We start from the raw sequence: 13,179 nt of genomic DNA, 5'->3' as shown, positions 1-13,179 counted from the left end.
TTCATGTTACCTGCAACAAGCAGAACTGAGAGTAAGCATAAAGACTATTTGGAGCCATTAAAAAATGTTACAGATAAAAGGAACTGCAGAGCATCTTCTGAAAGACCAAGACTAAATGTCAGCATTGTCTGGTTTTCCCCAATTTGGCCAGACAATTCCTTGAAATAGCTATTTTGTACAGAAATAAAGAATGTCTAGCACTAAACAGTAATTAAGATGCCGAAAGATTCAAATAAAGTCCAGTCAACTATTTAATCAACGAGTTTGGCCTAGCCTTCCTTTACAAACCATTTGTTAAGGACCTATAGGTGCAGAGCTACACTAGAGGACTGGTTTTGGCACGAGAGACACTTATGGAGTTCCACAGGGAGGGCTCTGTCCTCAATTGTAGGTGGTCAACATTTTCATTAGTTACGTGGGTGATACAAGATAAATGACACACTTATCAAACTGGATCAGATCTCCCCCACTCAATGAGAGGACACTTGCATGACCTCCTAGGCTGGAGAACGGGAAGAGCCATGAGAGAGCACCTGGATTACCCCCATCTCTTTGACAGATGAGGAACCTGAGGGCCAGCCAGAGACAGGCTAGGTGACTGACGTGGCCAGGGTGCCAGAGGCAGTGGGAGGGGTGGGGCCAAGAATCTAGCTCTGGTATGTATGTAGAAAGTCTTGTAGGAAAGCCTTTAGGTGACTACAAGCTCACAGACCCAACAGTGAGGAGGAGTCACCCAAACAGCTAATATGGTAGAAGGCTGGGTTACTCCAAGCAGAGCATTCAGGACAAAGGAAGGGTCCCCCCAGGACTAAGTTCAGATCAGATATCTGGAAGAGTGGGTTTGGTTCTACACCTCGCATTTCAGGAAGGACACTGAAAACCTTTGAAGTATATTCAGAACAGGGTAACCAAGACAGTGAGAGGATCCAAAACCAGGCCAGGATGACATTCACTGAAGGAGCTGAACCAAGAGAAGATTAAGCATCCTCAGAGCAGGCTTCGAATTTGCCAGTATGTCACGTGGAAAAGGATGGAGGGCAGTATCAGGGACAGTGGGTGGGATTTATGGGGAGCCAGTCTTGGACTCAATTCATAGGTGAAATTTCTGACAATGACATCTATCTCAAAATTCAACAAGGTCCCTTGTGAGATAATCAGTCAGTGGCACTGGAGGTGTTCAAGCCAAGGTCTAACCTCCAACTGGACAAGGATATCGCAGGAGACTGTCAAGACCAACTCTCAGAGACATTCCCAATGATGTGTGCCTGTGGTTTTTGTTTTTTTTTTTTTGACAGAAAGCAAGAAAACCCAACATTCTCTTTGCCCTTGAGGAACTTGGAAGTTGAAAGCCAGTCAGCACTGATGTCCACATACAGGTGACAATACTAAATCCATAAAACCCTGAGATCCTTGTTTCCTGTGTGAAGACAACAGGATCGGAGAAAATCACCACCTGATAAATTGCAGAAATCTTCCTCTCCAATCATCAGCAGCTTTCCTGCATTCCAGTCATGAGCGGTGACCGTCTTCATGGGGACCCTCCTCATGGTGCTGCTCCACCCTCAGGACTCTGGACTTGGAATTTCCCTTTCAGACCTTACGATGTGCAGGCAGGGGCCACAACTCACCATCTTGCCAAACAGGGTGCAGCAGAGATAGTATTGAAGAAATCTTTGCTGAAGAAATGGGTGACTCTGTTTCCTGTTTGCCTCCTTTACTGAACTCCCTTTTCTACGATCACTGGGACCTTTGGTTCCCCCAATCTTTTTTCAGTCATCCCTTAACCTACCACCACCATTCTGGCTCCTCTTGCCTTACTAGCAAGACCCCATAATGTTGTAGTAAGTGGCCCTCAGCCTCTGGAGCCTGCTAGTCCCCAAAGATAAGCCCCATTACCCAATTTTTCCACTCACACTCCACTCCTGAGCTACCAAACCCTGCTGGACATCATGAAACTGAACTGATTTTGTCCGCTAAACATTTCTATGGGTTACTGTTGGATGGGTCCTCACTTCTATCCCACAGCCCTTTTACTTCTCTTTTCCTAACGCCAAACTGCAGAGTCTGTTCCAAACCTTTCTCTTCTCTCCTCTTCCCTCACAATTAAAAAAGATGACGTCCTGCTCTGAGATCAAAGCCACCTCGCCTGTTGCTCTGTTATTTTTAAGGTATGTGGAGTCTCCTTGGCAAAGGTACTCGAGTGGTTTGCCACTTCCTTCTCAGTTCATTTCACAGATGAGGAAACTGAGACTTGCCCAGGGGCACACAACTAGGAAGTGTCTGAGGCTGGATCTGAACTCAGGGCAATGAGCCTTCCTGACTCTATCCACCTAGCCACCCCTAAGGTTCTTGGATTCCTCTCAAGCCCTTAGAACTTCCTCCTGGTCAGTGCTAATCCCTCCATTTGATCCTGCCTATGCCCATCTCATTCCATCCATCACACCCTTCTCTTTGCTCCATCTTCAGCCTCTCCTTTCTCACGCCTCTACCCATTTGGCCTATAACACAGTCAGGCTGTTCCTCCCAGAAGAACACTTTCCTTTGAGCCAGCTCCCTTGCCCTGTCTTGAATTCCTCTTCCTTCTAGCTTCTAAAAGGAGTCGTCTATTATTTGCTGCCTTGACTTCACCATCTGCTCCACTTCCAAACCTCTTGCAATTGGCCTTCCATGGCCCTTGGGCCACCATCATTTGCTGTCTGAGGATCACCAATAACCTCCTGAATGGCCAAAGTCAATGTCCCTTTCCCTGCCCCCATCCTCCTGGGCCTCTTGACAGCAGATGGCATGGTGGTCAGTCCCTTCCTCCTTTGAGATCCCACCTCCTCCTCTTTGGACGTTCCTGTCTCTTTTCCTCCCCTAATTCTCAACAGTCATTGCCCAAGACATTCTTTGGCTGTCTATCTGTCCGTATGTGCAGATGCGCGCGCGCGCGCGCGCGCGCACACACACACACACACACACACACACACACACACCCCTTATACATGCATGCTCTCTCCCTTAGGGACCTTATCAGTGTCAACTATAAAACATGTGAGTAATTAGCAGCCCTGACCTCTCTCCTCAGACTCCGGCCTTTCAATAGCTGCTGATCTCGAGACCTGTTTGTATATCTAAAAGCAAACCGAATCTCCATTCTCCTTTACTCTGTATAGTAACCTCAGAGATCATGAGAACTGGCATCTAGGGAATGCTGTCAGAGCATTTGAACATGGATAACAAGAAACAGCGAAGGGAGGGAGAGGCAGAGCTCCAAGTCCCAAAGCCCTCACTGGGCACTACACATGAAGCACTTTCCAATGACTGTCTCATTTGAGTCTCACAACAATGCCAGGAGGGAGCTGCTGTTATCATCTCCACTTTACAGAGGAGAAAACTGAGGCAAGCTCCCACTCTAACGAGGGAAGCTTCTGCTGCTGTCCAGTTGTGTCCAACTCTTCATGACCCCATTGGGGTTTTCTTGGCACAGATACCGGGATGGTTTGCAATTTCATTTTCCAGCTCATTTTACAGATGAGGAAACTAAGGCAAACAGGGTTAAGTAACTTGCCCAGGGTCACACAGCTAGGAAGTTCTGAGGCTGGATTTGAACCCAGGTCTAACGCCAAACCCAGAGCTCTAGCTGCCCAACTTCAAGTCAGTTAAGTGAACTAAAATAATTTGCAATGAGGAGTTAATTCTTCTTGACACAAAAACTGAAAACAAATTAGGAACTGCCTAGTTCTACTTTCTCTATGCTCCTCTCCTGATATCACTCGAAGAACCCCTCCTTTGGCTCAGTCCCATGCAGGCCACAGTCCTCAGTGGCTGACAAAGGGAGCTTCCTGTCTCACTGTCTGGTTTCTTTAGTTGTTTCCCCGAGTGTTCCCTGGAGAACTCCCTCCAATTTGCTGAGTATCATTCTTCTTGAGCTGGAATCCTTCAAGCAAGCTCTGTCAGGCTCTTCCAAAATAGGAAGCCTCTGAACAATGGTCCAGGGACAGACGTGGCCTCTGCTGTTCTAGCCAAGGAGAAGCAGCCCCCAGGTGAAAGAAAGTATTCCTCATGAGTGGATTCACTCTACCCTTCTAGTCTCTTAAATTGTTCCACCTTCTAACAGTCTAAGTCATGGTTTGGACCGAGCCCAAGATCTCTTCCTTTACCATATTTCAAAATGGCAGTCACTTTGTCCCCAGGTTTCCATCACTAGCTCTAATCCAAACACACGTCCCAGGCCTTCCTACATATCATTCACAAGAAGAATAGGTGTTTCCCTCACCACTTCCTCTTACTACAGAGAGAAGACTTAATTAAAACAAACTGAAAATTTATTCGATACTCTGCTTTTAGTGAGATGAGACTTTGAGGAGAAAGGTGGTTCACTGGAATCCTCCATCACTAAAATCACTCTCTTGTGGACTATAATTCTATTAGCAAAGTTCCTTCCCCAGCCTCGGTCTGCAGTAGGAGCCCCTGCCCCTGTGATCTTTCTTCTTCCCTCTCTTCCTCCCAATGATGTTCTCCTGAAAACAATTAGTTCTTCCTCCAATTTATCTCTGTCCCATGTGACATCATCCTGCAGAGAAGCTGGCTTTACAGTTCTACCTGGGCCTTCATGTCTTTTCTCCAAGTCTGGTTTAAAGCCCTACCAACGAGGTCACTAAATCTCCCGCCACACCACTTTCTTTCCAATACTTCCCAGGAGTAAGAGGTACTTTTCCCAGAACCTTCTTATTCTGGTCCATAGGGCAAATCCTTATTACTTGACACCACCTTATTACCTAGCTATCTAGCTAGTTGCACACATTATCTTTTTTCCCAAAATTACGTGCACTTCACCTGGAAAATATGAAACCAGGTGTTTGCTTCCCCCAAATGCCTTTCAGTTTCCTAAGCAGGACTCAAGTCACCACAGATCCAGACAATACAGGTTTCTTCTACTTAAGCCACCCCCATGTGACTTGATTAGCATTCTTCCTACTAAAGAACCCCAATGAAATTCTGTTATTATATCAAAGAAGAAAACCTACGTATCTGCTATGATTCTATTCAGAATGAAAGGAAAATCCTTCAAATGAGCCTGAATTTCTAGATTTTGTCATGGGCTCTCTAAGAACCAACCAAACGAGGGCTCAGTTCAGCTTCTCAGCTCTTTGGGAAGTGAAGAAACTAAGTGCACTTTTCCTAAAGCTTCTAAAAGTCACTTCTATTCATGATATGGTAAGTCAAGAGAATTCCCGAAAGTTTTCAAAAACCTTTTCTGTTTAGATCAGTGAAAAGAGGGATCACTGTAGCATGAGGGCGCCAGTGAGGACAAGTTAAAATCTTACAAGGAAAAGCCAGGAGAATTAAGCCACTGGACTGGCTGCCTCAGTCCTTCACCAGTGGAACCCTGGGGCAAATGGCCATGGTACACAAGCTACCCACAAGCTGGCTTCTCTGATGCTACCACCCACCACTCTAGTGTACCTGTCCCCTCCTCAATGTGGGCCATCTATTTCTGTGCTGGCACACCAGGATCTAGGATACTGCCTTGGATACGCCTTTGTTGAATTGCTTAGTGCCATGGGTAAATGTGGCATTTGCTCAATCAACAAATACTTCTTATGCCCCTACTAGGTGTCAAGCACCACTGTAGGCCCCAAGGTTACAAAAAACAAAACAAAACACCAATCTCATTGCTAGACCGTAATCTCCTTGAGAAATTCCCCTTGGATGGCCCTAATCTTCTCAGTCAGTTGAGAAGTTCTGTCCTTATTTGGAAGCACAGGCTGGGAAGTGTGGTGGAAGGTGAGGAGAGAGATGGGAAGGATCAGAACTTGCTGTGGGGAGGGTGAGAAGGGCCGATCAGCAGCAGCAATGAACAGACCACGGCTTCTCCCATAGTACTCAGTGGTCCTGCATTGGTAGGAAAGGAAGTTCAGTCCATCTTGTCATCTGTTGAGGGTCCAAGTGCAAGCTCTTACTCATGGGCATAGCTGTGAGCATTCACTCCATGTCGGTCCTATGTCCTCTTCTCTTCTCCCTCTCCATTCTTCTGGGGTAATATCATTGGCTCCCCAGGGTTTGCTGATCATCCCAATGCAAATGAAGCTAAGCTAGAGGTGTGTTACATAGGAACCTGTCTACACATACGGACACACACATATCCGGCTCTCGTCTCTCCCCTGAGCTTCAGTCCAACACCACCAATTATCTACTGGACATTTCAAACCGGATGTCCCAGAGAAATCTGGGACTCATCATGCCCACTCTGAACTGAACTCATGATCTTTGCTCTCACTCTCTTTTTTAAGAGGAGAAAAGGCAGGGTAATTGGGGTTAAATGACTTGCCCAAGATCACACAGCTAGTAAGTGTGTCCAGTGTCTGAGGCCGGATTTGAACTCAGGTCCTCCTGACGCCATGGCTGGTGCTCTATCTTTCTGTCCAAGGCTGGCCACCATCCTGCCATCACCCCACACAGACAATCCACTGCCACATCTCGTTTTGCACCATGCTATGTCTCCCAGCCAGCCCCTTCTCTCCACTCCTCCAGCTCAGGCCCTCTCACCGAGTGCCCCTCCACTTCAGGACAGCCTACCCTTTGCTGCCAAAGTAATTTCCTTTAAGAGCAAACCGACCATTATCTCCTCTCCTTGGTTAACTCTAGTGGGCTTCTTATGGTTTCAGATAGAAACTCCTCTGTCTAGCTGCTAAACCCCAGGCAAGTGGGCCTCTCCTTCCAGTCTCCTTGGACACTGCACTCCTCCACACACTCTGTGCTCCCGCCAAACGGCCCCTCATCTTCTCTGTGCCTCTTTGATGTCCATCCCCATGCCCTGAATGCCCTCCCTCCCCACCTCCGCCGCACAGAGTCCTCTGTCTTGGTCTCGCAGATCGGCCACCACCTTCTGCATCCAGGCTTCTTCACCCGCAGTCCATGAACTGGCTCTTTTCAAAAATGTTCTGATTACTGTATTTAAATATGCCTGGTTTCCTCAGTAATCTTATGTACTTTCTTTTTATGCATTTAAAAGCATGATTCTGATGATTCCCTAGGCATCCCCACATTGCTGCCAGAGCAAGGTGAGAGCATTCGTTCAACGCGAAGCCTTTACTGATCCCCCCAAAACACAAATGTCCTCCCTAACAAACTACCCTGGATTAAACTATTCTGTATATATATGTATTATGCTATGTATGTACACATGCATACATACTGACAGATATATGCAGGAATGTGCTGGTAAATGTTCAACGACCAGCTTTCTAGAGGGGGAAAAATGTGCACTGACCTCTTTAAATTCAATCTGGATTATTATTTATGCTTTCTCCATCACTTTCTGAAGGCATATAACAAATTAACAAAACAATAAATGAAGTCCTGATTTTTAGTGCTTGCCAATTTCTGAGATGTAAATGCTCATAGTAAAAATTTAACAACTGGCTCTATCTCTAGCATCTACCAGGGTTTAGCACACAGCACATACTTAATAAAAGCTTATTGATGGCACAAATATGAAGGAAGCCTAGGAGAATGGGCATAGGCCAACAGTCTAAAAAAGTATTTTAAAAGACACATAAAGAAAAAGTAACTGTAAGAGTTGTGTGTTGGAGGTTGACAAAAAGACGACGCAAACCTAAAGATCTGTTACTGGCACGTTTGGTATCCCGGGGTTGACAGGATGGAAACGTCACCATATTGAAAGAATGAACAATGATATCTGAAAGGAAAAACATCCTGGAGAAACCCCTGGGGAAGCCAGGGCCCAAAAACCATGGGAAATCAGTCAGATCATTCCCTTTGACAGCAGAAGAAGCCATGGGCAATCCGCCAGTATTGTTTGGCATAGGGGAACTTTTTAAGCAGAGAAGAGCCAGCAAAGCAGCTCTAGGGGGACATCTGCTGACTGAGTGTGAGAGAGACAGAGACACAGAGAGAGAGAGAGAGAGAGAGAGAGAGAAACAGAGAGAGAGAAGGAAGAAAGGAGGAAGAGAGAGGGAGACAGAGGAAGAAAGAGAGAGAGGCAGCTAAGGAGCTTCAGTGATTTTCATTGTACCAGTGTCAGAATTCAAGGCAGGGAAGAAAAGGAGAGAGCCCAGGCATTTTACTGAGGGGCCTGGTGTCAAGTCAGCCCACTAACTCGGAATTTGTAAAAAATAAGATAAAATTGCTGGGAATTCTTTGTCTTTCCAGCAATGAGGCAGAATAATTCCCAGAAAGCAGAGCAGAGGCCTCTCTAAGCACCACAGCCCATGGTAAACAGTCTGACGGCCACAATGTCACTCTCCTGCATAATTACTGGTGTGCATTTAGGATTACCTGAAGTCATTAAGGCAAGGTTAAATGATGTTCAGCCCACTGTGTATTTACCACGGCAGGAAATCAGAGAAGACATTTTAGAAAGACTGTCATCAAAACTGGCCAAAATACAAAGCCTCTCTCTGGCCTTGAATTGGGCAGGTTCCCTCCAAAAACACGCCCCTCCATTCACATTCTTTACGCCATTCAAGGCTGGCTTCCTCTCACTTCTAAATACCCACTCCACCTGGTGTTCACCAAATTCTGCCAAGGAAACCATGAAACACCCAGGTGTTTGTGGGCATGTACCTGGTGTCTCCCAAGAAGGGCAGGGACCGCATGTGAAACTTCCTAGCCTTCCCACAGTCCAGATCCAGGGCCGAGCTATCCACTATCTATTCGATCCGTCAATGGAACATGGCTAGACCTCTTTATGAGGTATCTTGGGATCCAGCGGGGCCAAGGAAGACAAGGGATCTCCCTCAGGCACACAGAGAAGGGGAACGTGTGTTAGCTGTGTGAGCTCACATGTACAGCTCCAGTCATTTGGTTTACCAGTCAAAACTTAAGATAAATTTGCATCTTCTGATTTCATTTTATGGTAACATTAAGGCTTCACCTGAAAGGAAATCTCTCCTTCCATTACCCAATTTTTGAAAAGTGATTTGAAATCAGAACTAGCAACAAACAGCTTGTCAAAGGGTCAGTGGAAAGAAAGGCAGGGGGAGGATCCCTGTCCACAGTCACATTACCTTCAGCCTACCCAGAATGAGACTGCTCCACCAGGACAAACTTCCAACCTTTCCAGACAGTGGGGAGAGCTGCGAAGAGTCCTAATTCCTGAAGCCAAAGCCTGTAGCTCTCAAGGGGAAATCCTTCATATTGAAAGTGCTTTGAAATGTCTTCAGAATGAGAAGCTACACTAAGCACCATACAGGGCTAGGCCTTAGGTAGGGTTTGTAGGGCCATTACCCTGACATGCTGTGAGGTTTTCTTTTTCAGGTTCTGTGCTCCTGTTTAAGGCAGCTGTTGGCATGGTGGATAGAAGGCTGAGTCTCTAGTCAGAAAGACCCGAGTTCCAATCTTGTCGCAGATGCTTACTACCTGTACACAACCCTGGGGAAATCACTTCTCTTCTGCCTGCCTCAGTTTCTCTGTCTCACCTCCCTCCCAGGGTGGCTGTAAAGCACTTGGCTCAATGCCTAGCACAGAGCAGACGTGATGTAAATGTTTATTCCCTTCCCTTCCTGTTTACTTAAGAGTGACTTAGGAACATATAAAAGACAAAGTACATTGAACCAAGCAAAGTGCTCAGAATGAGGCAGCCTCCTACCTGAACAGGATGAAGCCAAGGGATTCCACTGCAGCCCTTCTGACGTCATCATTGACGTCACTGACCTGGGGAGGAAAAGGGAAGAGGGTCTGACTAAAATGGACGACATTCGCTTCTTATCATCAAGACCCAAGTGATGAGAAGGACACCTTCCCAAAAAGCCAAATGTGTCAGTAATAAGACACTGGGAAGCAGCACTTATTTAAAAGGGTCAAATTAGATAGGAGGTTTTTTCCTTTAAATGGCAATCCTCAACACAGAAACAGATGGCTGGCCTCTACCACCTCTAGTAAAGTCCATGTACACGCACACACACGCGCACACACACACACACGCACACACAAATGTACACCCCAACATCAGAGGGGATCAAAGGGTCAGCATCATTTCAGTTCTCTTACAGAATATTCATTTGACGAATGGGCCGAGAACGCTAAGCACCGCTGTGACTGTGAAAACAAAATGCCCTCTGAGCTCTGAGCTTGCCAAAGAACTGAGAACTGAACCTTCAGAACATCATCCACCTGTGAGCCGAAGATTACCTATGATCGACTCCTTCCGGCAAAAACACATCCCCCTTCTTTCAAGGGTCTCCAGACACAAACCACGATGACCAGCTGACTGGCACTGCGGCCTGTGCCCAGCGCGCGGTACTTACCGCCACGTGCAGCAGGCGCCGGATGGCCTTGTTGTTCCCTGAGCCACAGTAAGCCATGGCCACCGTGTACATTCCAGACCGACGGAGGATCGGGTCCTGTGGGGGGATAAGTCAACACTGATCCTGTGCTTACACAGGCCTCGAGCCCGAAGCCGGTATGGGACACAGGCAGAGAAAACAGGTGCTCAGATCCACAAGTCAGAAGGTAGCCACCGGCATACAGGAGCTGCCTCGTGGTGGGGCTAGACAGGATCCAAACGATGCCACTGACAACCTCCCTCTGACTGGAAGAACTCATCCCATCCCCTCAGCTAAAGGAGAATCTGATGGAGGAAAATGGGCGCGGTGGATAGGAGGGGTGTGACGGATAAAATGGGCTCCCTGGAGTGAGGAAGACCCAAGTTCAAATGTGCCCTCAGACACTTACTCGCTATGTGACTGTCTGCCTTAGTGACCTCAACTATAAAGTAGGGATCCTAACTGCCCCCCAGCCTTGTTGTGAGGAGCAAATGAGACATCTGTAATGTACCTTGTACGGTGCCTGGCCTACAGCAGGTGCTTAATAAATGCTTGTTTCATTTTCATTGACTTGCCTCTCCCATCCCCCTGCGCAGTCTGACCTGAGCCCACCTTTCTCACCCTATGCCTTTCACGCATAGACTGACTCCAAAGTCATTCTTTGCCATTTGGCAAAAAACCCTAGAAGAGACCCCAGGATGAAAAGAAACTCCCTTGAGGTCGCTAATCATGTGGGGCCTATTGCTATTCCCGGAGGGAGGACTCCTTCTCCTCCTCCATCCCATCACACAATGGGAAGATTCCACTGCAGCTGGAACTGGTCCAACTGTTCAGGAAAACCACTGGGAATGATGTCCACAGTGACAGAACCTGCACCGTGACCCTCATTTCACCCTGTTGCACCACTCCAAGGCACAAGGTCAGAAAGGGTGTGGTGGCGGGCTGTGATACACAGGGCAGCCAGACCACGTCCCACACAGACAACGGAGTGCCTTCTGAGATGCCAAAGCCCTAAAAAGGCCAATGACTGGAAAACAGCTGAGTAACTGTGTAGGATATGAATGTCATGAATGGTTTTCTTTCTTGGTCCATACCTATGACTATACCGACCCAGGGCACTGCTGGTGAGAAAGTACCTGGTACTAAAGCAGGAACTGCTTTGCAACTTAGCATATCTGAGAGTTGTCTGGGCCAGTGAAAAGTTCCATTAGCTCCCCAGGACATATCAGAGGTAGGATCTGAACCCAGTTTTCCTGACTACACGGCTGGGTCCCTATCTGTTACATGATGCTGCTTCACATATGGAATTCTGGCACCAGAGAGGACAAATTTGAAGAATTCAGAGAAATGTGGGCAACTTGTATGAACCAATGCCAAGTGATGCAGGCAGATCCCAGAGGATAGTTCCCACAATGACCAAAATCACGTCAAGGAAAACAGCGGGGAGAGGCTTCGACTCCTGGGCAAGACAACAAATGGTCAACTAGGCCCTTCCATGGAGGTGATGAGGAAGAGGTGGAGGCCAAGGGGAGGAAGGAGTGGGCCTGTCTCCGTGTTTGACCTGCGCATGTGAGTGTGCACATGTGAGGAGGAGGAGACCTTACTGAGAAGTCAGACAGGGATGGAGGAGCAAGAAATGTGTCAATGAAGCAGTCAAATCTTTTTACATGAAAACAAGAGAGAATGGCTCTGGTTTTGTTGAAAAATCAGTGAAGACACCAGTTCTTCATTCACAAGTAAAAGCTGAGCTCATCCTGTCCTGCACATGAATGTCACAAAGGGCCATGTGATGAGAACACACTGGCCTACTGGCCCAGAGGAGGAGGCTGAGAAGGTGGATGGGGACCCACACCCCACGGTCAGATTTGACCAATGTGATGGTGAGTTTTGTTGAACTGCTTTTGTCTCTATTTTATTTTCTGATATGAGGGATGGATTTCTGGGAAGGGGAGAAGGAACATAATAAGAAATATGGATGATGTAAAAAGTATCAGTAAAATTAAAATTTTATTTTTCAAAAGGTACACCCCCCTCCTCCCTTAGACCGATTTGTGGACCCTCTAGAAAACCTTCATGGGCCAACACATTTTTAAGTCACCAATTATCTCCCCTCTATCCAAATGAATTCATAGATTTTTACGAAGGAGTCATGCAAGCAAACGTGCGTTATTATAAAAGACAAATTTTTGGAGGGGAAGGAAAAAGGACGAGTATTTATTAAGCACCAACTATGTGCCATGCTGTGTGCTAAGACCTTTACAAAGACAATCTCATTTGATTTGGTTTGAGTTGGAGGGAATATGAGTGCAGCAGTAAATGGAGAATAACCCGGGGGGTGGGAGGGGAAGAGGAGCTGGTGGAGCAGGAAAAGCCTGTAAGCAGTGACTACACTGACATTAACTATTGGAACCCAACAGGACCCAAGAGATGCTCACCTTATCCCGGCACAGAGACTCAATGAGGGCATCAGCTTCCTCCATCCTCCCGTACATTACCAAGGCGATGCCAACAGCAAGGCCCCGTAAGATCTTTTCATGCTGGGTCTCCTGGGCATAGCCAACCATGTCCTCGATAGCCTGGGCATTTTTAGAACCTAACATGACCAGGCCCAGGGCAAGGCCAGCTGCTTCCCCTGGACATTGAGAGGCAATCTGTTAGTAACTTACACTTAAGAGCTGGTATTCTTTATGTCAAGTCAACAAAGCAGCAGAGACAACTGGAGCCAAAAGGTACCACTACAAAGCAGGATGAAATAGGAAAGGCACCTCTAGCTGTCGGCACTTCCTGCTACAGAGAAGGGGACTGGACCATTCACCTCCAATAAAGCACTCTCTGTGGCGGATGTTCAAGGCTGGCAAGTCCATCTTTTCATTTTAAATGTGACCCTAAGTTTTGGCGAGTTCCAAAT

General features: G+C 47.0%; 1 protein-coding gene across 1 annotated transcript in view; it reads right to left on the bottom strand.

The window, feature by feature from the left end:
- The window catches only part of PSMD1 (proteasome 26S subunit, non-ATPase 1), a 114,088-nt gene that overhangs the window by 69,780 nt on the left and 31,129 nt on the right, over window positions 1-13,179 (bottom strand). Inside the window, exons 14-16 of the mRNA XM_036766958.1 lie at window positions 12,707-12,903; window positions 10,254-10,349; window positions 9,596-9,660 (exon numbers count right to left, since the gene is read on the bottom strand). Coding sequence (XP_036622853.1) covers window positions 9,596-9,660; window positions 10,254-10,349; window positions 12,707-12,903 — 358 coding nt within the window. The remainder of the gene's footprint in view (window positions 1-9,595; window positions 9,661-10,253; window positions 10,350-12,706; window positions 12,904-13,179) is intronic.

This window comes from Trichosurus vulpecula, chromosome 7 (genome assembly GCF_011100635.1).
Source record: "Trichosurus vulpecula isolate mTriVul1 chromosome 7, mTriVul1.pri, whole genome shotgun sequence".
In the NCBI taxonomy this organism is placed as follows: domain Eukaryota; kingdom Metazoa; phylum Chordata; class Mammalia; order Diprotodontia; family Phalangeridae; genus Trichosurus; species Trichosurus vulpecula.
This window is presented reverse-complemented; position numbering and strand designations above follow the sequence as displayed.